This window comes from Ambystoma mexicanum, chromosome 4p, assembly GCF_040938575.1.
Source record: "Ambystoma mexicanum isolate Mex_15411 chromosome 4p, UKY_AmexF1_1, whole genome shotgun sequence".
In the NCBI taxonomy this organism is placed as follows: domain Eukaryota; kingdom Metazoa; phylum Chordata; class Amphibia; order Caudata; family Ambystomatidae; genus Ambystoma; species Ambystoma mexicanum.
The window spans coordinates 778,981,185-779,006,665 of NC_090927.1; the positions used below are offsets into that span (position 1 = coordinate 778,981,185).

The 25,481-nt window shown below is 47.7% G+C and overlaps 1 protein-coding gene across 1 annotated transcript in view; it reads right to left on the reverse strand.

The window, feature by feature from the left end:
- SNAP91 (synaptosome associated protein 91) overlaps window positions 1–25,481 on the reverse strand; it is a 1,173,930-nt gene that overhangs the window by 713,611 nt on the left and 434,838 nt on the right. The window contains exon 7 of the mRNA XM_069606330.1: window positions 25,167–25,278. Within this exon, the coding sequence (XP_069462431.1) occupies window positions 25,167–25,278 (112 nt within the window). The remainder of the gene's footprint in view (window positions 1–25,166; window positions 25,279–25,481) is intronic.

The following is a 25,481-nucleotide window of genomic DNA, read 5'->3' on the forward strand; positions in this document are numbered from 1 at the left end:
GAGTTGGCAGCGGAGTTGAGTTGCTGCAGTCTGTGGCAGTCTACTCTCTCCTTCTCTACAGAGACCTGAGTCTCTCTTCAGTTGCAGTGTGTTCCGGTTTGTGGGAGGACCCATAAAACCCCATACTATCCGCAGAGCTGCCGCGCAGTAGGCAGCTGAGTTGAGTTGCTGCAGTCTGTGGCAAACCGTGGACAGGACTGGCAGACCACCACTATATGGAGTCTGAAAACCCTTCGGGTGGTATGGAAGAAGATGGGCGCTAGATGTGGAGTGCCAGCTTATCCTACAACAGACCAGAGTCAAACCGGGGCCCATCGGCCCGGTCAACCCCAGGCTCGCGTGGCGGCCCTCCATTGACATTGTCCAAAGAACCACTGGCCCAAGAATAAAGGGAACAAGAAACGCTTTAATTGCGCCAACATCAGCCACTCGTGCGTGTCGCTTGTCCCCCTTCTCCAGATTTCATCGGCCCTGGCTGACTTGGCAGACTCTAGCAAACTACCTACTCCCGATGCTACTCCCTGGAAACTGTACAGGGAGTAGCATCGGGAGTAGCAAAGGACACAGCACCGGACGTTCTAATACAGTCTGAGCACGTTCAGGCGGTACAAACTCCCGGCTCGCCCCCAGTGCAGCCTGCCGAAGGGCGGTCTGCGAGGGATTCGCCAGCCGGTCCGAGTTGTGCCGCCGGGCTTGCTCCAAGATATGAGGTGCAGCCCTCCCAACCACCTTCATTCAACCTCACCGTTGCTCCGGCGCCGGGTGTTCGCGGCACGCTGTTCGAGGCCTCTGAAGTCCCGCTCGGAGTCCCGGGCACAGATGCCGCCTCCGCATTCGTGGTGCTGGGCGGCGCTGAGAGGGGACGGGGGTCTCCCCCCGTCAGCACGTCATCCGAGAAAAGGCTGGTGGAGTCTTCATTCCACGCCCCAGAAGGCGCAGCCCCGCCTCCGAGTGGAGGTGCGGCTAAGTGGCTCTCGGAAGGAGTCAGGCTGACAACGCCAGAAGGAAGAGCGATGCGGGCCTCCCCCTCGGGAACCAGTGATCAAGCAGATGACTCCATAGAAGAACTGGGAAAAGCAATAGAATCTTCTACCTCGTTGTCAGCGACCCCTCCCCCAAAAAAGAAAAACAAATTAAGAACTGGACCAAAAGTGTCCCACATACCAATGTCAAAAAAATAAAAAAATAAATACCACTCAGCAAACTTTACAAAAAAAAAAAAAAAAACATCTGCTTTGAAGGTCCTGTCCAAAACAAGTATATGTAATTCCTTGAAGGAATACTTAGTGAGCCAAGGAAAAAGAAAATACGATGTTCTAAAAGAACTCACGGACGCAGAGATATTGGAAGTTACCATAGAATACCCAATGGGTCCAATACAAAGTCTACCCGCCTTAGTAGCAACAAAGGACCAAAACAAAGTAAAGGGCCTTTTCAGCGATCCCAGTGCAAGTATCGAAAATCAGAGGCCTCCCCATCCTATTCTTCCTCCAACAGCTGCAAACTTACCATCCCCAACTAATTCCATTGGTGTCGCTCAGAGTCAAGACCGGGCGCAAGTCAATTCCACTCACCCAACACTCAACTCCTCGCACACACCAACCCCTACAGAACCGGTGTTTCCACGCCCCCTCTCGCCCATCACAACACCATCGGAGAGAGTGTGGCGACCTCAATTTTCGTCCGAGGACTTCCTTGCCTTCCCAATTCAGGCAGATCCAGTGGTCAATCACACAAGCTCGCCCCCAGGGCACCTGGTACATCGACCAGTCTTATCACCAATTTCTAAGGACTCAAGTCCAACAAAAAGCGCACCACTCCTCCCTCCACTTCCGACTCTGCCTCCAACCACACCAAGAAGAAAAAGCAAATCTGGCGAGCAGCTACATGATGAAACACAGAAAGACTCGCCTCCAAAACGACTAGACCTAGCGACCTTAATGTCTGCAATAACAATTGCCCTTGCCCCGTTCGGCAAACTGTACGAGGCAATAGGCGACTCACTTAAGGACCAAACAACTTTACTGGCAATGACTCACACTAAACTGATGTTCCTGGAAGGATATATCACTGCTAAAGAAAAACAGGACACTGAACTGTTTAATAAAATTCTGCTGGCCCCTACGAGACCTGGGCCAACACCAGAGCTTCCATTCGAGAGAACCATTGTTATCAAGGACTCCACAGATCAAGGCTCTCAAACGGAAATCACCAATACAACCGAGCAACTGTCGGTACCTAAACCACTAGCCGCAGACATAAGGTCCCTTCCTGGCAATTGTCCTGACCATCAAAGCAAAACAAAAAAGAACCAGTCTCACCCTGGTCACCCTGACCTATCCAATTTATTCTCAATTGGAACTAGTAAACAGGGGTCCTCCAAGCCCTTCTCACAATCAAAAGGGCCATCAACGAAGTTGTCAGAAAATTTGAAACCTGCGGAGATCCAATCTGGTGCACAGATGCCTGCAAAGGGGGCAGAGAAAGCAAAATCCTCTCTACAGGCCTACAAAGCCTCAGATCAACCCGACCAAAAGGAAATAAAAGGACAGACTCAACAAGCAGGCCCCTCGGTCAGGCCAAAAGTGAAAGATCATAAGGAAAGTGAATCCTCGAGGCCTATGTCGAAGAGGTCTCCACCAGAGAAAAGTTTCATCCTGGCCCCTTCAAGAAAGTCACCGATCACAGCAGAGGATTTCATGAGAGATGAAAATCTCAGGAACTTAACCCTCCACATACATCGCCTACGAATGCCGTCGACCCCCAAAATTGGCATTTTGGCAAGCAAACCACGTCTACAAAATGTAACAAGATTGTCTCTCCAGTCTCTAAAAAACGTAGGCGAACGAGTGGTCCTCGCACGGAAGAGACCCAAGCAAACTCCAGATATCCAAGAGGTCCGCTAAAGCTGAGAAACCCTTCATCACCTCCAGAAAAAGTCAAAAAGAAATGGACATAAGGTCCCGCGAGAACCAAAAGCCAAGAATCAGAAGAAGCGCGGACAGTCCCCGAAGAGAATCCAGTCAGAAAAAGCAAAGAAGTCCATACAGACAAAAATACACCTCCCGTCTCCACAGGTCTCAGCACAACCTGTCTCCTTCTATCATCTTTAAACTAGAACAGATCCCGCAAAACTCTGAAGCGATAACTCTGAACAGGGGCACAGTCCTGAAAATTCTGAAGCACTCCAAAGACTTTAAGCATCTGACGACGGCTGACTTAACGCTAGTCGAGCCATACCACAAAGGACATCAGGCAAAGGCCTTTTTTCGCATTTAAATACACTCTGTGAAGCAGGGTTCCAGAGAAGGCGAATCCGACCTACTCAAATGTGGATACACCATCACAGAGTGGACAAGTTCAACAGATAAAGAAATTGAACACTCAACGATTATGGACCCCAAGCCAAAACCATCCATAGCGGAAACCCAGAGGAGCCTGCATGATCACCCTAAACCAGCGAGCCATCTGACGGCCACTTTCCATGACCTTGGCACAGAGGCCAAACGTTCGAACAGGAAAGGCAACCAAAATCCCACGAGCGGGGTAAGAGAAAGGAGAAACCTAAGCCCAGTGCCACACGGGACACCTAAAACAACAATTAAAAACGCGAAAGGCAAGCCAAATGAAGTGCTGAGTGAGAGGTTCCCCTCTTCGACCCCCGAAGATCTCGTCAACATTCGCTCCTATCAAACAACTGCTAGCGTGGTTGCCTAAAGCTCCAACGGACTCGAGGAAAAAATAGCAATTAACACCAAGGAGTCTGCTAAAGAGAGGAAAGACTCAACCACCACCTTCAGCAGCCGCTCAAAGCATGAAGACGCAACAAAGCTCCGTCCTTAAAATGATGTCTTAGAACACACAAGGATTTAGTCACCTAACAAGTCCAGGCGAAGTCAACCTTGCGGAATACGACATCATAACGCTACAAGAAACATGGCTTTTTTGACATGACATATTTTGTTGGACCCTGTGACTGTTGGATACAAGGTCCCATTCCTCTTAGGGGTTGGACTTCTAAAGTTAGGATACTGAAATTGTGACTGGTTCCCATCATATTACTGCATCTGCCTTACTTAACTGCATTGCTTGGCTAAGTTATTTGATTAAGTATAATATGTATAATAAGTGAACATAGTGCTGATTGTATTTGTAGACAATGCGTGACATTACTACCCGCTAGTTTCATTTCTCAGTGTTCTAAAGGCCTAAATAAATAACATTTTTTCATTAATAAACTATTTTTATAAATGACTTTCTAAAATGAATTATTGATTATTATATTGTGGACTCATTGAGGGCCCATAACCCCACTCACACTCTCCTGAAACTAAGCCTTCACTACTCATCCATGTACCTTGATTGGGTCTCGGCTAATCTCTCAGTGATCCCTGTTCATCATAACTAGGGTGGCCTCCTAAAATCTTGCTATCTGGCCAGATTCTAGAAATCAATCTCAACACCCCTCACAAGCAGGAATTTTGTTTCTCATACTTTCGTTGGCAGCTTTCTCGCCAAGGAATGATTCCTTTTATGTGGTGTTCTCTGCATGCTCCGACAGACTTGCAGCATCATAATCAGTTTTGTGTCTCTGACTTGGCCGGCAGGTTAACGTTTAGCCCTCTCGCCCTTAATGGCAGTAATGGTTGGTAAACTGCAGGGCTGCTACATTCTTAATTGTTAGATTTGTGCACGTTTTGTGCACCAGTGGCGTCACTGCGGTGATAAATCCGAAGGAGTCATCACTTCTTCCCCAGCAGAGACTTCTCCCAGTGTGACCAGGGGACGGCAACCGCTGCCTGACCCTGGGGGCAACTGTATGAGGGAGGATTGCATTGGAGCGGTTGATTCTCAGGGGAGGGAGGCAGGATCGTTACAGAAAAGTATATACCACCACTTACCTTGTCAGAATGCTAATTCTCTTCCCCAGGCCCTGAGAATCTATTATAATGCTCTCCTGCAAACCATTGCCAACATTCCCGCCAATGTTCCCCCATGTGGCATAATGAATAGGACATGCCATCCCCTTTTCCCTTACAGGATGAATCTCCCGTACACAACACCCTAATGGCATATTGTAGTTCTTTCTCTGTTCCCTCAAAGGAGAATGCTGAATTTCCCTCAAACATTTCTTCAGAGCAACTTCCAAAATAGAAAGGACATGTTAAAATCACTCCTGCAATGTTTTTCTGCAAGTTAATAAAAAGAAACTACTATTCCCAGAAACACCTTAACACTGTGACAATGAAGAGGGATGGAGGCATGCATAGAAGAGGAAGCCCCGAGCACAGGCAACACTCTAGTTGTTTTGAGCATATACCTGTGCCCGGGACATTTTAAAGAAAATCACCAGATGAATTGGCAGACTGCTGGTGGAAGCAGACGACAGCTCTCTGTGTTGCTGAAAAACCTAAAAGAGAAGAAGATTGGAGCCAAACGGCTCATACAGTGAGCAGCAGAGGACGTGAAGAAGAATCCACGTGGGAACGCCAAAAGCATGAACAGTGCTCCTGGGAGTTCATTGGTGGAAAATCACAAGAAGTAGCTTACCGGAGGGCTGCGAGAAGAGAAGCCCAGTCAGCCACGTGAGACGTGGAAACTGAAAGCCGAATGGCACGAAGGAGAGAGAATCAAGCAGCTGTCATCGGCGAGCTGCTAACAGACCAGGTGACTCCACAAATATCTTTAACGGACAATGTACATTAACCTACAATGCTAAGGTGGTGAATGATTGGAAGTGTGAGCAAAACATTATTGAGGCAATATACTATGGACTAAAGGAATTAACCAAAAGGGCAAATGTGGTAAACTATCAAAGATGGAGTTGAAGAGACAGGCAATTACAAGAAGCCCTGGCAGGAGAGTACACCAGGCAATTGAAAGTGTGTAAAAAGAAGAAGTGCTGGCAGCAAAGTACTACCATGTCAATATAAGGAAACAGAGAAACCCTGCCAGGAGATTATACCAGGTATCCTGACAACCTAAAGGTCAAAGACAAATATATATGTAGGCGTTCCTGTTTTCAGTTATATACGATAAACGTAGGAAAAACACCTCCGGAAGAAAGTGTCTCCTAGGTTTAAACTGAAATACAGTTACCCCTGTCCCAGTGGTGCCTTAGTGTGAGCAGGGATGGAATGAGGTGTGGGGGTGAAGGGTTGGCTGAAGAGGCGGCTTGGCAGACAATAGGAAAAGAGCCCTACTCCCCCCCATGTATGCTTGTTTTTCTCCCATTGCTTCCCCTCCTGTCCCCTGACCTTATTCAAAACCACTGTACATTCATTGTTAGACCATTGTCTTTGTAAACAAAATAGTTGTATTTGTATGTGTTAAGAGCTATTTTAAGGAATTGTAGACAAATTTGAGTCATTTTTGTGGTTGCTGATTCAAGTCTGGAATTTTCAGTGTCTCTGTTTGTGGCCACATACCATCTGTGTATGTGCATCTGTCTGGAGGAGAGCTGAAAAGTGTCAGCTACCTGTTGACTTTAAAAGGAAAGCCCCCTGTGGCTCTTTACAGTACCCGCAACCAGCGGCCCATCAGAAGCTGCAGTTGCATTCTGGTATTTGTAGTCTCTCAGTCAAGATCGGGGGGAATAATGCCACAATTGTACACTTTTTCCCTAACATAGTTTGATGAGGATTTATATATTTGTGTGAGTATCTTACTATGATGTGTGAACTTTTTAAGTTATCTTTAGAAAGAGTATTGTTGAAAGCCAGATATGGGGGTGAGGAGGGGAAATGAGAACATGCGAGTCTGGATTATTTGCTCAGGGTGTGACAAGAGAGGTTGCAATTCTGGAGGCTGGTGCAGGTATTGTTCCCCGATTGTGGGTGCTTTTCAGGGCAGAAGTAAAGGATACATATGGGTGGACAGCATAACTTTTTTTCAGAGTGCGTACAGAACCCCTGTGGTTCTTGCTGAGGTTGGGAAGTTTGCTCAAGTATTTGGCTACCAGAAATTTACCCAGGTTATGTTCCCAGTGCAGACGCTTACCCATGAGAAAACAAACACTGGTCTTGTATTGGAATTTTGTTTTCCAGGGAATATTTCACTACAGCTTTCATACTTTGCCAGCATATTTATTAGAACAGTTCCGCTCTCAGATTATTTTTCTAGAGTTCATTACTTTTTTTTTTTAAAAAAAGTCCAATGCTCTTGTTTTGCAGACTTTCTTCTAAGGGGAAGGTCAATTGAACTACATTTATATATTTCACGTTAAGGTTTGTTCACTTACTGTGCGTAATACTCATGGGAGCCAGCTTTTGCTTTTCGCTATGGGGTCAAAAGGTCCCACACAGAGTGAAGCGAGAGAGCCGTGCTCATTCCTAGTCAAAACAAAACATTTTGCAGCACATGTTGCAGCAGGAATAGGAAAAAAAGCCATATGATCTACAGGAAGGTATAAACATAGAACATCTGGGCAACAATCACCTCATCTGACGAGTTGCCTCTGCAACATTCTGCTATAAAATCCCCGATATTCCTGCACCCATCAAACAGTTTTGGCCTGCTCACCCCCTCCAATCAAGCCTCGGTGGGTACATTAATGAGACTCCCTTCTGATTGTGTATTGAGCAGCACTTGATAAACTTATCTGCTTGGAGTTCATTTATTTGGACAGTTAAAAAATAATCCTCATCTCCACCAAAGTGAGTGCTTCGGGGTAAATCCTTTTATCACACTATGCCTTAACTGCTAAAATTAGAAGTCTCTACAATGTGGAAAGGTCGTTTTCACAAACAAACACCCCCCGAAGTAAAAAATAATAAACCCCTAAAACAGCAAACCCTATATGTATATATGTGACTTTGATATTGAACAAGAGAAAAGACAAGTACTATTATTGTCAAGAAATTCTGAAAAAAATCTAGGGGAAGGGAAGCACCCTCTGAATTAAGGAGCAACATCCTTGAGAGACTTTATGTTGGAGTTATTTATTCCTTTTTAAACACTTTTGAAACACTGAACGCCAAAGACATTATCCTTTTCACTTTAAGATTTATTTCATTAGAATGTCAGGGTCAGAACAGTACTTTGGTCAAAGGATGGTTTGTTTTGGATATTCCGAACGGACATATCCTTCGCTTTGAGTTTAGGTAGGGAAACCCCTCTGATACAGGGACAGCAAGGCATTTGCCAAACCCCTTCTATTTAATTAATAAAAGTCTTTAGCCAAAACCATGTCTAAATTATTTCCAACTGGTGCATTGTGTCCGACGGTCATTCCTGACCCTTCACATGGCTTGCAACTCAAAGTCAGTCTGTCTGGGCTCCCTGGTCCCGTTGTGCTACTCTGTGGAAATGGCAGCTGTGTTCCATGTTCCCGACGGTGTGCCTCTGTTCACCATCCAACGTACTCTGTTGTGATTAATTCGATGGAGACATCACCGTTTTCCTGGTGGTGGCCTCCTCCCAAGTGGCCACGGGAGACAGCCTCTGGGGAAGCATCCGACATCGGGTGAGACGCGGTATCCCCACAGATCAATGGATCGTTAATTCCCTTCATACAACTCTAAGAATAATAACTTCCCTAATGGGCTCATCGGTTGCACTTATTCTGCCAGTGCCCTAGAAAGTATTGGGATGAGGAAGAATTGGAGTATCCTGAATGAAGATCACTCTCCCAGTATTGCAACGAGGAAGAGGCGAGGAGCAGTGATGATCACTTCCCATAAGAACTGCTGTCACCATGCTAGTCTTTCCCCGACAAATGAGACGAGAAAGAGGCAAAGAGTAAGGATGATCACTCCCCTTGATAATCACTGTCCGAAGTCTATTCCTTCCCCAAATCCTATTGGCCAGAGCCAATATAAAAAGGAGGACTCAGGAAGTGTGAGAGAGGTCCTCCCTGTAGAGCCGGGCTGCAGGAATCCTGTGCTGGAGGGAGAAGGGCTTTATACTGTTGTGCCGAAAGAAGCAAGGAGGAACCCTTACATCCCAACTACCTGTGGGAAGCTGGAAAGCACTGGAGGCCAGTCCACCCCCTCCAGGAAGAAGGGGAACCCCTGGACATCAGAGTGCCACAGCCCAGAAGAGACTGTAGACTCCCTCACTGAGGGGGAAACTAGAGAAACGCTGCTTCTTTGCCCAACTGGAGTGAAGGGCTGAAGCCCATTGAAGTTTATGGGAAGACTCCTGAAAGACTTTGCTGGCATGAGAGGGCAGGTCCTCTCAGAGACTGCTGTTTGGGAGAAGTTGCACCTCTCTGAGAGGCTTCTGCAACTGGGAAGCACAAACTGGTGTGGCAGAGCCATGGGGCTTGCCAGCAGGGAGGCAGAAGAACACTGTGCGAGCAGGTCGTGCCGCAGACACACCAGTAGCAAAGGGAAGATTACTGGGCATTTGGCAACCAGAGAAAGCAGTCTTGTACCTACTGAGATCTGAAGCAAGACAGGCACGGGGAAGAGAAGTCACGGGAGAAACCAGGACGACGTGAAAGCAGTCCAGAGTGGAAAACAGGCAGCAAAGCCTTGCCGCGGAAGCGCAAATGGGACCGAAGAGGCCACACAGAGCCAGTGCAACAACCCAAGCAAAATGGGGACCCCAGGCATTTCGGCGACAAACTGTAAACATTAAAGCCTCAGAAACAGAGACAGATTGCAAACCAAGGAGGCAAATTGAAAATGAAGACCCCAGCCATATAGGAGTGCATGGAATGAAAATAAAGGGGGAACCCAGAGCAAATGTTGAATCAGCCAGTTGTACAATGCAGAAGATATATGCAATTGTGGAAGTAAAAGAGGAATTGTTACCTGTGAATATAAGAAGTCCTGGCAGGCGAGTAAACCAGGCAGCTGCAAATCTAAAGAAAGTCCCAAGAAAGGATATCAAAATGTTTGCTGAACAAGGAGAAACCTCTGAAAGGAGGAACTACAAGGTAAGTAGCTTTGTGTTTTTCTTGGCCCACAACAATCCTGTTAGTACAAAGAACAGTTAGACCAAGAATCGTTGGCAGTGAGGAAGAATCATGGGGAAAGGACTCACCCTCTGGAACCAAGGTTCTTTTACCTTGGAGAACTTATGTTGGATCTGTTCCATTTTTCCTTTATGAACTCTTTTTGCAATCACCAGTTTAAAGACATGTTGCCTTTTCACCTTATAGTTTTTATTTGTAGTGTGAGGACAGTTTTGATTTTGACATCCTGACATGGCCCGATCTTAGTTTTGGTTTTAGGTAGGGACATTCCTCTTAGAGAATGGTCAGAGAAGCCTTTTCCAAACCTTTTTTGTGTTAATAAAAGTCTTGAACCAAAATCATGGCAACGTTGTGTCTGACTCATTTCAGACGCCTCCCATGTCCCATTTCCTCTTCAAATGCCTGAGATTATTGTCACAACTCAGAAGGCGGCTCTGACGCCCCATACCCGGATTATCAACTATAAAATACACATACCCATTAGGGTTGATAAACACATGGTTTCAAGTCGTTCGACAAGGAATACAGCGCTTCTCTGCCCCGTTCCTCCTGCGTTAGAGGTTGCAGTGGAAACGGGCTATGACAGCCGGCTGTTACCAAGGAGGCTTTTCCATGGCTTACCCATTCAACGTTCATCATGTGACACAAGCCGCCAATGGACGCCCAGTGCCTCGTTCTCGGCAAGAACTTAAGTGTCATTCACCCGCCAAATGCTACTTCTGTTTGAAGTTAACTCCCAGCTACCCTCCTTATCCTGTGTATCCCTGACCTCTGCTTTTGGTTCCTTTCGTGTAGTGACTTTGCCTTTGCTTACACGGACTGCCTCTGCTTTACGTATTAAGTCTCCTGGAACTTCCGTGTACCGACTCCTGCCTCGCACACACAGACTGCCTCTTGTTTCTATTTGAACGTCTGTGTACTGACTCCTACTTCGCATACACGGACTGCCTCTGCCTTACGTATTATTTCTCTTGGAACTCCCGTGTACGGAACCCTGCCTGCACATACCCAGATTGTAACTGTTTAACCTCTTCATTCTCTTGGAACACTTGTATTTGTATTTGTTTTATTTATAACGCGCAAACCATCAGGCCCGGAGGCATCATGGTGCAATTTGTACAAGGTTACAAGAATGCATGTATATACAGACATAAAAATTACAGAGATTTACAATAACAGACATAATTAGCAGTGTTCCCATCTACAAAAATTACAGTGGCTTCAGTGCTGCTTGAGCTTAGCAGTCGAAGTACCCAAAGGGGGTACAGCAGGAAGAGTGACGCCGTTAGGCAGGTCAGAGCAGGAAAGACAGGAGTGCTTAGTATGTCTTAAAGTTGGTCAAAAAGCCAGGATTTGGTTTTGACCTTGAATGTGTTGAAGGAGTTTTCAGCTCTGATTGTGGTGGGGGGGGGAGTTCCATAGCTTAGACGCTAGGACAGGGAAGCTTGAGCCCCCGGCTTTTTGCAGTTTAAACCTAGGGATCGAAAGACAGTGGGACTGGGCAGTTCTTAGTGGTTGGGAGGTCGAGTGGCGCAACAGCCAACTGCAGAGGTAGATAGGGGCATTGTTCGTCAAGCATTTGTGCGTAACGGCGAGAGTTTTTAGAGAAATTCTTTGCTCGACAGGTAGCCACTTTAGGTTGGTTCTGGATTCTGAAATGTGGTGGCTGCGGGGAATGTTCAAGGCAGCACAAATGGCATTACTCTGAGTTGTTTGGAGTTTATTCAAGTTCTCTTGGCTGGTGCCTAAGTAAAGAGCACTACAATAATCAATTTTATCCATAATGAGGGTTCTGGCTAGTGTGACACTGTTAGGGGTGGTGAGAAATGGTCTGCAAGCTGCAATAAGTTTGCAGGTATATGCCGAGGCAGACTGCATTTGTCAGGATAATGATAGGGTGGCATGGAGGTAAAAACCTAACGTTTTAGTATCTTTCGAGACTTGTATGGTGTTACCGTCAATGGTGCCAACCTCTGTACCGACCTCTGCCTGCATTTACACAGAGTGCATCTGCCTTACGTCTGATTTTCTGGAACTATTGGCATCGACCTCGGTGCACCTCAGGATGCTTTGCAGCCAGTGCACCCTCCCGACTGCAGTGCGTCCCTCATGCCGACCGGGTCAAATCTTCCTCTACTAACCTACCTCTTTATTATTTTATCGTGACGTTGTGTTCTAAATCACGCACTGTCACCACGCACTATTTACTTCCGACGTTTCTAAAGAACAGTAAGAATCCTCGGTTTAAGAACGGTAAGAATCCTCTGTATGTTTTACAGTCATAACGAAGTTCTGCTGTCCAATAGAATCATCCTTGTTATTAGCAATATCCCTTGTCTTGTTCTTGTAGGAATAAGAGCCAGTGGCCCACTCTAATAACTTCTTCTCTAGGAGGGAGGGGAAACCGGTGGTTATACCGCACCACTTACCCTTGGCTTGCATTTGAATCTGTAACAGCTATTGACCTGTGAATTCTTTCCCTTAGAGCTTGTGTCGTAGCGGCACATTGCCACCCCCCCCCTGCTTTTTTAGGTGATCAGACATTTTGTCTGCCTTTTTTCAATCAGCAAAGGAGCACATCGCAGAAAAGGGTTTCCCTCAAGAGAGGTGGCCTGGGTTCTTACAAACCCAGGCTCTCCAATCAAGTCGGAAGATCAGGATTACGAAACCTTGCCGCACCACGTCAACAAATTGCTGGATCAGTGAGTAACACTATACAACTTGATCACATGGTGATCAACACAGACTATAGGCCTATCTAGATGACGGCGCCACTTTTCAGAAACTGAATTGGTCATAGAAAATATAAAAGTAGCTCAGAAAAAAATGCCCTCTTAAATCCATAATGGCCAAGGTGTAATAGCGAAGATGGAGACCAGGAGGGAGAAAAGGGTAAGTACTTGGCGGCAGTGGTGATGGACTGGTGGAGGTAGGGACAGGGGAGGAGGGTATCACAGTACTGCTTGACCGTGGCCGGTGTTAAAGTGTGTAAAATGTGGGCTTTCATTAGTATATAAACCTCTTCTGCGCTCCTTTTTTTTGGGAATAATTTTTATTATTTTAACAAACAACACTCCAAACATCACAACCATTTAGGTCAATATTAAAACGTTACATTATAACATTCTCTCTTCCGTCCTCCCTTCTCCAACCCCATTATCTTGAGCCATTGTTTCTGTGTCATCCACCTGAGCATCTTCAGGTGTCTCTATTATCATCATCTCATCCAAGTCATTTGCTTCGTGGTCGGCCTGGTGGGGGTTCACCATTGAAGTCACCAATTGCCTCCAGGCTATCAGGGGACCCACCACCACCTCCCCACCTCTAGTGACTGCTTCATACCACGCCGCCGTTTCTGCCTCTGCCCATTTCAGGAGGTCTGCCCACCACATCTCCAATCTAGGCGGGTGGGCCGCTTTCCAGCACATTGCAATTCTTCGCTTGGCCAAGATATAAGCCAGGTCCTTCATCTTGCTAATATGCTTTAGGTTACGTGGCCTGGGAAAGCTCCCAAGCATGCATGCCCAAGCAGACCCCACGTCAAGCACCACCCACTGTTAGCCAATCTTGTTTTCAGTTCTATCCAGAATCTATTCACTTCCGGGCAAGCCCAGAACATATGCAGCAAACCACAGCCTCCTCCACCCTGCACCTGGGACATATCTGTACAGCCGAGCCACCGACCCTAGAAATTCTATCAGGGGTCAAATATGCCCTGTGGGTGACATATAATTGGATCTGCTAAAGTCTTGCATTCCGGGACACCTTCTTATGGTACCTTTGGGCTCTATCCCATTGTCCATCTGTCAAGGGTTCACCCACCTCCTCCTCCCAGTCATGCCTCAGTTGAAGCAGCTCTTTCCCTGCCTTGGTACTCTGTGTAGGGGAGGATAGGTCAATAGGACCCCCCCTCCCCACAACATCTCCTACCCTGGTAAAGACTCATGACTCGTCGGCAGCCCACCGGCCCCCCGGGCCCAGGCGGCAGCAGACCGACACGTGAGGCTGCACCACCACGTTATGTGGCAGAGCACAGACGCCACCTTGTACTAAGCCAACTCCATTTTGTTAGAAACGTTTAGACCTAACCCAGGCAGAGCCAACATGCACACTGAAAGCTGCCGCTTGACTCCCACTCGACTGCGCTCACAGAGGCCCACACTACCCCCGCCCCCTGCCGCATGGCAGATCCGCTGAGGATTCGTTCTCATGAGCCACCAGACACAAACAAACAACAAAAAAAAACACTGTAGCTGTTAACCTTCCGTAGTACATCATTGCCCCAGCCATGAACGGGAACATTAGGAAGTAACTGAAACCAGCACAAAACCCGCATGCCCTGACCCTGTACCAAGCCCCCGCGCTAGACTGTGTGGGCCCTACACCCCTGCCTACCCCGAGAACTCTTGTAATGTGTAGAAATCATTTATGTAATATATGTCGTGTTGACTAACGTTCGCTGCTAACGTGAAGACGAATGGGTAAAGAGTAATATGCAACAGATATTGTTTATAATGTGAAGATGTACGAAGACTGGCTAACTGATGACAATATGCAATAACATGTGTTGCCCTCTTTACACATACACCTGCCTAACACTACCTCATGTTCGTATGTCAACTATAGATGTGAATTGTTGTCCAGAGATAGCTGGTGTTCGAACAGCACAGCCTCGCCTCCCCTCCCGACCCTGCTGGACCCATTTCAAGCATCCGCCTCCCCCATGTCAGAGGCCGCCACAGCCTGACTCCATGACTTACGAGCTACCTGGTCCTAAATCCCACCGTCTCTCAGGCACCAGTTACATGCTCCCCACGGGCCAGTGGTATCTCTGCCGACCCCAAGTTAATGGCCCTCAAAAGGGGGGGGGCACCCACCCTTGCACTAACAGATCGTAATACCATCCCTCACAGAATCCAACAAGACAGGATGATCAAGTAACCCCTCCCATGCCCCTGACCATGCACATGGGACTAGCCTGTTTGTACCCAAGGTATCTTTATAACTGATGTATTGGGACACTTCCTATTGCATATCAATGTTCCTGCCTGGCTAATGACCTAAGGCCAGTGCTACAAGAGTTATAAGCCAACGGAAGCATGAAGTGTAACGAATGGGTGTGAATGCGTGGCCACAAGGGCAAATGTCAGTTTAGTTACCAATCATCACTACAAGGCATGTCCGGCCCGGCACTCCACCCCGATGAGCCCAGCTGACCTTCCAACCCCACGTGGCGCTGCACCAACGTCCACCAATCCTGAAGGAGCAACTATCTACAGTGTATACCCCCTAGACATCACCACCCAATCCCCACGATTATGTGTCCCCTATAGCTTGTGTCACCCATGACATGTTCTGTAAATAAGTAGGCCTGTCTTTGCTATTGTCAGACAGAGCGCTCTCGGAGTTTGCAGAGTCCTTTTCATGCCCTATATTGATTTATATAAAACCCTTTTGATCTCACCCACACTTGGTCCTGGTCTCATTCCCCTCCTGGGGTGTGTCCTTTATTGCCTCTCACTAAGGGGGGGGGGGGGGTGTTTCTGGGGAAGCTTACATTCATCAGTAACTCATATAGCCGAGATATTCGTGCCCGCCCTCCGAGACATCATACATCATTTCTATGGTGGCATCAGGTTGTTCTGCAAGTACTGCTTCGGGCTACCTTTCCCTCACCCGTTTCATGATTCTGGAGTAAGTAATATGTTGGCCTTTATGCACCCCAGTCTCCTCCATTAATCTCTGGAATCCTAATGCCTGCCATATGTCTCCCAGGATGGCCAGGCCCACCGGTTCCCAGTATCTGCGGACCCCTTTTACCAGTTGGGAGTCTGCTCCACATAACACCACCAGCGGGACCTGCTGAGAGAGCGGGTTCGGGTCACCCACAGTTCACCATGCTCTACGCCAGACCTCCCAACCCAGCACCAGCAATCTCCCCATCCCCAACACTTTCGTTTTAGGCAACCACACTGTCTCTCTTAGGAAGTAGGGGGCAGTCTCGCCCCACAAGAGCCTGGCTTCCGCCGATTCATCTTCAGACAACCACCTAGCTACATATAGTAGCTGTCCCGCCAAGCAATACAATTCAAAATTCGGCAGGTTTATACCCCCCTAATCGCACAAATTTTGTAATTTCCAAAGGGCCACCCTGTTCATAGAATTGTGCCATATGAAGCCCCTGCACAGACTATGAAGTTTGACAAAAACCTTTGGGGGATCAGGTACGGGACATTCACAAATAAGTGTAGCAGTCTGGGCAAAACAACCATCTTGAGCAAAGCTGCTCTTCCCATCATGGCTAGGGGCAATCTGGACCAAAACGCATGCTGTTTTTAATACCTTCAACTGCTTTCTCAGTGTTGTATTTATGCTCTGCCTCTATTCTGTGTTATACATTTATGCTTAGGTATCGAAACGTCTCGATCCGCCAGGGTATCTGCAAAATGGGCAGTTTCCCTAGTGGAATGCCCCTGTTGTCTCCCCAAGGGGAACACGCTGGACTTCCCGGGGTTCACCGATATGCCCAAGAGGGTGGCGTAGCGCTCCATCACCTCCAGAACATATTGCAGGTTCTCTTCCGGAGAAGCGCAGGTAGAGAAGCATGTCATCGGCATACAATGATATGAAGTGTGTGCTTCCTGCCGTACAAATCCCTACCTCTCCGTATTGTTGCCTAAGGCAAACTGCCAACGGCTCCAACGCAAGTATATATAGCATGGGCGACCATGGACATCCCTGTCTGGTCTCCCTACTGAGTCGCCATTTATCTGAGATTATGGCGCCTGTTTAAACCCTTGCAATCTGGGAGCTGTATAATATCTTGACCCATCTTATGTACCCTGGCGCCATCCCGTACTCTTTCAGGGGCGCCATCAACCATGGCCATCTCACTGAATCGAAGGCCTTGACCGCATCTAACGACACAATAGCCAGCTCACCCAGGTCTTTCTCCGTTTGGTCAATAATATGATGTAGCCTCCTACGATTGTCAGTGATATATCTGCCGGGGACATAGCCCATTTGGTCTGGGTGTATCAATCTGCCAATTAGTCACTTAAACCTGTTGGCGAGCACCGCTGTGAGTATTTTGCTGTCCTGGTTGAGCATCGATAAGGGCCTGTAGGACCCACAATCTGCATTTGGCTTACCCGATTTCAAGAGCGGGATGATCACCGCTTCTCGTAGGGACTCTGGCAACTCCTCTCGTTCGTAAGCCTCATTAAACATGGCCAGCAGCGGTTGGAGCAACTCTTGCCTGTACGCTTTATAGAATTTGCTGGGTAATCCATCCGACCCAGGCGCTTTGCACGTGGGCAGGTGCTGGATCACTGTCTCCAGTTCGTCCAAGGTGATTGGGGCCTCTAAGTCTGCTCGTTCCAAGTCGTCTAAAGTGGGCAGACCTATATCTTCTAGTGTTTCCCAAATTTCTTGACTCATGTCTCCACCTGCGTCCTCATACAAGCATTTATAATATCTGAGGAACTCTTCGTTCACACCTTCCTAGGTATCGCAGATCTGGCCCTCCTCACCCCTAACTTCTCTAATCACTGGTCGGGGTGTCTCATTTTTATATAACCAGGCCAGCAATCTGCCCGGCTTGTCTCCGCCCGCATGCTGCCTTTCTACGTATTTCTTATAATTCAGCTTACATAGCCTATCCCAGAACTCGCTGCTAGCTTTTTGCAGCTCCCTCGTCTTTACACCGTCTTCCTACGCATCAATTCCTCTAGCACCCTTTCCGTTTCCTGCAACTCTCGTTCTATACCTCCTTGGAGTCCCCTAGATTTTGAAATTGCGACTCCACGTCGCAATAGTGCACTGGGGGGACAGTGTTTCTAAATCACAACTTATAACTTGTGGTGTACCCCAGGGAGCATGTTTATCTCCATTATTGTTTAATATTTACATTTGTCCTCTCTGTAGTGAATTAGAGTCTTTTCAGATTTCCTTTTGTAACTATGCGGATGACTTTCAGTTGGTTCTCGATATCACCGGTGATTACGATGCTGACCAACAAACAGTGGATATGGTTTACATACTGATAAAGCAGTGGATGTCCACCAATTGGCTCTGCTTGAATGCCTTAAAGACGGAACTGATGCTATTTGGCCCCCGTCAGGCACTAACCCAGTTGGACCAAGGGTATGCAAGTTTCAGGATAGATGGCAGTTCTATTAAGGTTGTACAGAAAGTTAAAACTCTGGGCACCTTCATGGAAAATAACCTAGACTGTGAAGCTCATGTCACAGCCATTACTAAGAGCACAAATCATCATCTTAAAGTGCTCAGGCAGGTCACCCCTCTTATTTCAGTTGAAAATCGCACCAAACTTGTAAGAGCCGTTATTTTTTCATGTGTAGATTACTGCAATGTGCTCCTAGGTGGGGCAAGCAAAGCGAATATCCAAGAATTACAAAAAGTCCAGAATAAAGCCTTCTGCATCATCTTCCAGATGAAACGTTCAGAACCTACTACGGCAGCTAGGAAAAAAATACACTGGATTCCTGTGGAAACCAGAATCCAGTTTAAACTCCTAACTATCTGCCATAAATACATTTTTGGGAATGCTCCAACTTATCTGAAGGACGTTGTTAGTATTTATCAGCCCAAAAGACACCTTAGGTCAGCTGAAGACTTCTTATTAGGACAACATCGAGTGAAACGATCGCGTAGGCTCGGCAGGGCTTTTTCCACCCAAGGAGCGAAGACATGGAATGCGTTACCTGTTTCCTTGCGTAAGACTAAGGATCTCCTTGCATTCCGGAAACAACTGAAAAAATATCTCTTTAATTAGTATGTATTCTCGATAGCAGCTCGGTCACTATACCTGTCTCTCGGCGCCTGGATGCCTACGGGCTTTGGCGCGGTACAAGCATCAATAACAATAATAATAACACGCACCACCACCTTGAATGCCTCCCATACTGTTCCCTCAGATTGCACGCTGCCAGTATTAATGTCAAAGTATTCCATGATGGCCTCCCTTAGGTCCTCCCGGAATCCCGAGTCCTGTAGGGCCTCAGCTCCAAGCCACTCGGCTCAGCCACTCCAGGACCAAAGGGGAATGGTCCGAAAGCACCCTGGCTTTATATTCTGCGCCCACCATTTCTCCAGCTGTCTCAGTGGCAGCAAACACATAATCCAGCCTTGTATGCAGGTCATGCGGCGCTGTGTAATGTGAATATTGCCTATCTGTTGGGTGCAGCCGTCTCCACACATCCTCCAGTTTCAAGTCTGTCAACAGTGCCCACAACGCTTTAGCTGCCGGAGTGGGTTTTTCTAGCTAACTATCTGAACTGTCCATCTTGGGGTTCAGGGTGCAATTGAAATCACCTCCCCACAGTAGTTGCACCGCCTAACAGGGGGCTTATTTTAAAGACCTAAAGTAAGCCGCTGTATCCTGGTTGGGGGCATATAAATTTATAATGTTCACTTCTCGGTTCCCCAGCAGCCCCTCCGCCACCACCATTCTGCCTTCCAGGTCCATTGTCGACCGGAGCAGTTGAAACGGCACATGCGGTGCCACCCATATGACGACACCTCTTGCATATGCGGAGTATATGGCTCCCGTGACACTTCCCTTCCATTTTCTCTTGACTACCTCCAGTTTCTCTTTGGTGAGGTGGGTTTCTTGTAGTAAAACTATATCAATCCTCATCCTCCTCAGATACATCATTACTTTATTAGGTTTCAGGTATCTATTGAGGCCCCACACGTTACAGGTCACCACTCTAAGATTACCCAATGCCATTGACTTGATATCCCGCCTCTCCTACCAGTTTCCCATTTCGCTCCCGATGACACAGAGTTTGGCTTACTTTCCTTCCAAACCCCAACAACCTCCCCTATCCCCCCTTCCCCAACTACAACCCACTGCACACAACATTTTCCCTCCCCCATTCCCACCCAGCCCCAACAAATGCCCAGCTCCATCCCTGGATCTCAGGCCCATCCACGTTTGGTCCCTCCTCGGAGTGCCGAGGACAAGAACCCAGCAGGGTGTCACCGGACTACCAGTGACCTAACTAAGCTTAATGCTATGGGGCTACAAGGATTGGTTCCTGGGAGCTCCCGCTGTGTGATTACGATTATTCAGTTCAAAGGGATCATGCATGCATGTATATTCCAAACAGCACATTCCCATAAGCCATATCTAATGCTATATTCCAGTCCCAGTGTCTCGCGCTATGTCACCCTGGGTGCCACAGCCACATATTACTTATCTTCCTCAACTCCTGCCTGGATACCCGATTCTTGGGGGCAGCTCTGCGTATCCAGCCACCCCATGGCGTCCTCCGGGGTTTCAAAAAACAAAGTTCTGTTCTTGTGGAACACCTTCAGCTTGGCTGGGTAAATCAGCATATACTTGTGGCCTGTTTCTCGCAGTCTTCTTTTCAACGCCCCAAAGTTCATTCTTCTGCGCTGCACCTGCAACGTGTAGTCTGGGTATGCGGTTATCTTCGCTGTCCCCTTTTCTACTGTTCCGCCCTTCCGGAAGAATTTGAGTATTTTTTCTCGATCCCGGTAATTCAGGATCTTTGCAATCAATGGCCTGGGAGGGGTCCCTGGCGGCGGCCTCCTCATCAGAGCCCTGTGCGCCCTTTCAACTGCAAACCCCTGGGTCAGCACCCCTCCAGTTATTTCCTGCAGTAACATAGTTTCGACGTATTCCGTTGGATTAGGCCCTTCAATCCCTTCTGGCAATCCTACGATGCGGATGTTATTCCATCGGGCTCGTCCTTCTGCCTCTTCCGCTCTGCATTCTAGGTTGCCCACTCGCTGCACAAGGGCATGAAGTTCCGATTTATGGGCGGCGCAATCTGCTGTATTTGGGGCCATCTCCTTTTCCAAGTCCCCGGTGCGCTCCGCCAATGTTCTGACATCTTGTCTAAGTAGGTTTATCTCTTCCTGGACCGCCCCGACCTTAAGGTCCAGTGCCACCTTCAGTTTGTTCATGGCCAATCCCGGTTTGGTCTCCCAGGCCACTTTCATGTCCGCAATTGCGGCGAGCACCTCCTGGTTTGTGCCCGATGCCTCTGCACTCCCGGCGGTAGTTTCATCTTTACTCCTGGTCCCCTCTGCCCCTGGCAATGTCTTGGCATAGTCATCCAGCGTGGGCTGCTTGCTCTTCAATCTCATGGGTTTATTAGACATCGTGCTGTACCAACAAGGTGTGAGCCAGCATAACAACAACTCGCTGGAAGGCCTAAGCAGTGTTGGACTGTTCCTGGTATTTGGGCCCAATCCGACCTTGTCGGGGGTATTTACCGACTGCCTATTACGCTCCTGGAATGGGCTGTGTCCTCCCACGTGCCAGGACTGGCTTAGTCAACCTACACAGGCGTACGCTGCAACTCTCAGGTACTGGTGGTCAGGCGCATCCGCTGGTTCCACACGCATCTGCTCCAGGACCTGACAGGACCCCATGGCTCCTTGACCAACGGTAGTGCCTTTAGCACATTCTCCAAGCCCCATTCCGGCATAGGCTACCTTCTGTGTGCTCTCTTGTGTTCGGCATATGCCCGGGAGTGAACTGTGTTGTACTGGCCCGTTCCATGGGCAACAGGATCTCTCAACACCGGGACCCTGTCTTGGCGGCTTGTTGGTCCGTCTCTCTTTCGTGACTATTTGAGTAAGGGCTCTGGCACCAGGTGATTGTCTCTGGCCCCGTTGCATCCCACGTCCGTCCCCAGGCTAGGCACTCAGGTGTCCCCTCCTCAGCATGTGCTTTACGTCGGCAACCGCTCAGTTGCTGCGGGTGCTGCGCTATATTGGGGGCTTGTGCCCATATGCGTGTTCCAGGACTGTGTCTGCGTTCCTCCGTTCTTGTTAGGTGCTCCGCGGAAGACCAACTGGGCACCACCTTTGGGGCACTCCGGTCATCCAACGGATCCCCCAGTGCCCGGGGAGAACTCCGCTTTGGGCCTTCTCGCACTCACCCTGTTTGGTTCCCAGGTGTAACGGATCTCAACCCGGCCAGTCTTAGCTCCCGCTGGATCTAGCCATCGTAAATCCCATCGCGGCTGTGCAGGGAAGATTCTGGCACCATCCCACTGGTGATCCGGATCGCTGTAAGGGTTGGCGTCTCTTGCCTTGTCCAGCCCCCCAGGCCCGGACACTGCGGCGGCCTTCCGTTCCACCGGGAGCCCCGGGATCCAACAGCAAAACTAAGAGCGCACAGCGCCAGCTGTTCTGCCACCCCACGCTCAGTGGCAGCAGCGCCTCCGGAGGCGATCCACTCCGCCTCTGGACAGTGTCCCGCAATCTATGTTGGCAAAGATCCCTTGCCACGCCTGTACTCGTTGCGGTCCTCGGTGCCCGTCCCTCGGCCGGGCCTTCTAGTCTGCTCACGGGCTGGGCTTCACATGTTCCATACAGCTGCAGCGGGGTTAATCTCAGCCGCACCAGCCTACATTTAGGGCCACGGCACTACAGTCAGTTTATGGCCCTTTGTCCTCTGTCCGCCATCTTGCCAGTCTTTAAATCACGGGCACCCTGCTTCTTTTCGGTGGCTGTAGCATCCCTTTCCTGCTGCTGATCGGACCCTCTCAGCACACGATTTATGCACCAGTTATTCATACATCCGTGGACATGCTGCCGGCATGCATTGTCTCCTGGAAACTTCGTTTTTCCAAAGGATCGATGTCGGATCTGATGGAGCTCCTCAAGGACACGTCCTCTCATGCAGCCATTTAGCCACGCCCCCCTCTGCGCTCCTTGTTCTGCATTCAAACACAATAACAGGGTGCTAATTGAGGTTTCAGCCCTCCAATTCTTTCTAAAGTGTCCTTCCATAGGGAGAGTGCTCTTTCTGGTAAGAACAGATCACTAGGTGTACAAGCCTATGAAAAGAGGTCTTTATTTATCGTTTACTTCATTGCTAAGGTGTTATGTCCTCCAGAGAAACGTAGGTTCTCACAAACGATAGAGCCACTACTTTCATGTCCTTCTCAAAGGAGAATGGCATGTTCTAATATTTATGTGAAAGCTAGGCCAAGAGATTTGGTTTATAACCTTGTAAAACAAGCAACTCAAAGAGGCAGTGCTATTTGATATCAGTATTATGTGGCATACACAGGAGCAACTTCAGAACGTGAGTAAAGAAGTCAACAGGAAGGCAAAAGTCTCATGACCAAAGTAAAGTAGAGAATTAGAAAGACAGTGGTGTTGGGTGTTCCAGGGGATTCTGGTTAAGAGTTATCCTTGAGACTTAGGATGGACCACACCCCTAAACAAAATTATAATTGCCTATAGGATCTATTGTAAAATCCTCTTTCTCCACTGATGAGGCCTCTTTCCACTAGATTAGTGCAGCTAAGCATGTCTCAGATGCTAAGTGTGAAAGAGATGTTTTGTGAGTTTACTTTTACAACAATCTTTAATATATGTTGATTGTCAAGGGTCGGGTGCTCCAAGGTTTAGTAAACAGGATGGTAGAGTTTGAAACACCATATAGTTTGGGCATGAAAACAAACCAACAGTTCAGCTATACTTCAATATAACTTTTTGGCACTGCAGGGGACAAAATCATTCAGGTAATATTTGTAAGCCCCCAAACCCCTTCAGAGGGGTTTTATATCAAAATATATTAAAGAATGTGTTTTAAATAGTGGTACAGCTCAGTATCCGTTAGCTGCAGCTAGGTGAAGGCTCCCCTCCAGCAAGAGTGCCGCGTAATGGACCGTCCAAATGCAAACAAGAAGAATGTTTATTAGGTGTTGGAGTGGAGCAGCTGTTAAGTTAGAGACCGATCCTCACTTCTGTGGGTCTATCAGACTACCCACTTTGTGGTCCCAACGAGTACCTGGATGATTGTCCCTCTAAGCTGCTGCGCTCTGTCTCAAGGAGAGGTGCTGCTTTCATTGCCACGGCCCACAAAGTTCTTCAGTAATATGGTGCACCGGAACCAGGGAGGCACCACCGCTCACTTCACCGCCATAGGCCAGGATGCCCCTGTGGAGAGGTGGAGACAGGGAGCACCCAAAAGACTCTTATTTTGGAACCGTCTCTTCCTTTTGTGACATCGCCCATGTCACACAAGCCGCGTACAGTACATGGCCCGGGAAGAAGACTTCACCGGCTCCTGCAAGCAACACCTCTAGCCTGGGCCACATCTGGTGTATGTGGCCTGGGGCCAGACTTTCTCAGTCCCTCAAACCCACAGCCCTCCGCTTTTCGGACTGCATGTGATATATGCTGCCTGGGCAATTAACCATTGGGCAGCCCTCCTGGTTATTGCTGCTGATTTTACCAGACTTCTCTCCCCAACGTTGACCGGCCTTATATGAAAATTGTGAACTGCATTTCAGGCAAGCTAGGGCCAGCCACCACTCCTCCGTAGAGCTGCTGCCACCAAGATTCAGCTCAGCACAAAGAGCCATTATGAGGCAGCCATGGGCAGGCTGCCAGCATCAATTGAGGGCCCTTTACTTTAAAGAGAACTTTGTTTACTTTAAGTGCACACTTAAGAGACTGAATAGATTGCTCTGAAGATTTTAAAGAGTCTTCCGTTTTTAGCAGCTGCAGGTTTTGTAAGTATGGATAGGTAATTTTCTTTTAAGTGTTTGTGTATTTAGCCTGCTTTATAAAACAGAAAACATGCCAGTATACTGGTTGTGGCGTTGTCCCTTTAAATCCAGGGCAAAGCCAGAGACCGTGTGGAACATAACTAAAGAGATCATATACCAGCAACAAAGTAGTCAGTGTGTTATGTCAGTTCCTGTTCTTCATAATACTGTTATGATGTATTCATATTATTGTGCTTGCATTATTGAGGGGATTGGGACTCTTCCATTGTTTCCTGTTCTCCCATACCATGACTACCTAACCAAGGGCACATGACATATAAGAGGTGAGGTGGGGGTATTAAGTGGTGCAAAAATAAAACCGGAGAGTATCCCCCTTGCCAACCTAACCCATTCTCCCACTAAGCATGCCCAGACACCATCGCCCCCAGTATATAATCATACATCCAAGCATCTAATTATTCTAACTCATGAACTCTTTGCATTACTTGTATTCATGTTTTAAACATATAGGCTTACATTTCAACATTTGGAGTTACATCACATTGGTGTCTTGCAAAACAGGCATGCGACAGTTACAATAGTGTTGCGTTCTAATAGTCAACTTTTATCAAATGCTATAGCAAAATTATACATTTTGAATTCCATGCTCATACACATTCCTTCAATAAAATGCTAAAACGGAACAAAAAAGAAGTACCAACTAATCGACTTACCTAGTAAATTAATGATCCCGTCATTGTAACATGCAAAAAGCTTGATGAGATCTTTAAAAAGAAGCATAAAAGCAGCATTTATGACACCATTCGTCAATTCATTTGGATGGACCTGTAATAGGAAAACACAAGAAATAGTTCAGAAAATATAGGGTCTTCTCACATTGGACTTATTGAATGCAGATGTGAAAGCTCAGGCACAGAAGCAATGTGAACTATAATAGAGCAACCTTCTTTATGACTTTATATACTGGTGGCCAGTGATAGAAAGTGCACAGAAGCCAGTGGAGGGATAGTCCACAGAAGCTGGAGGGT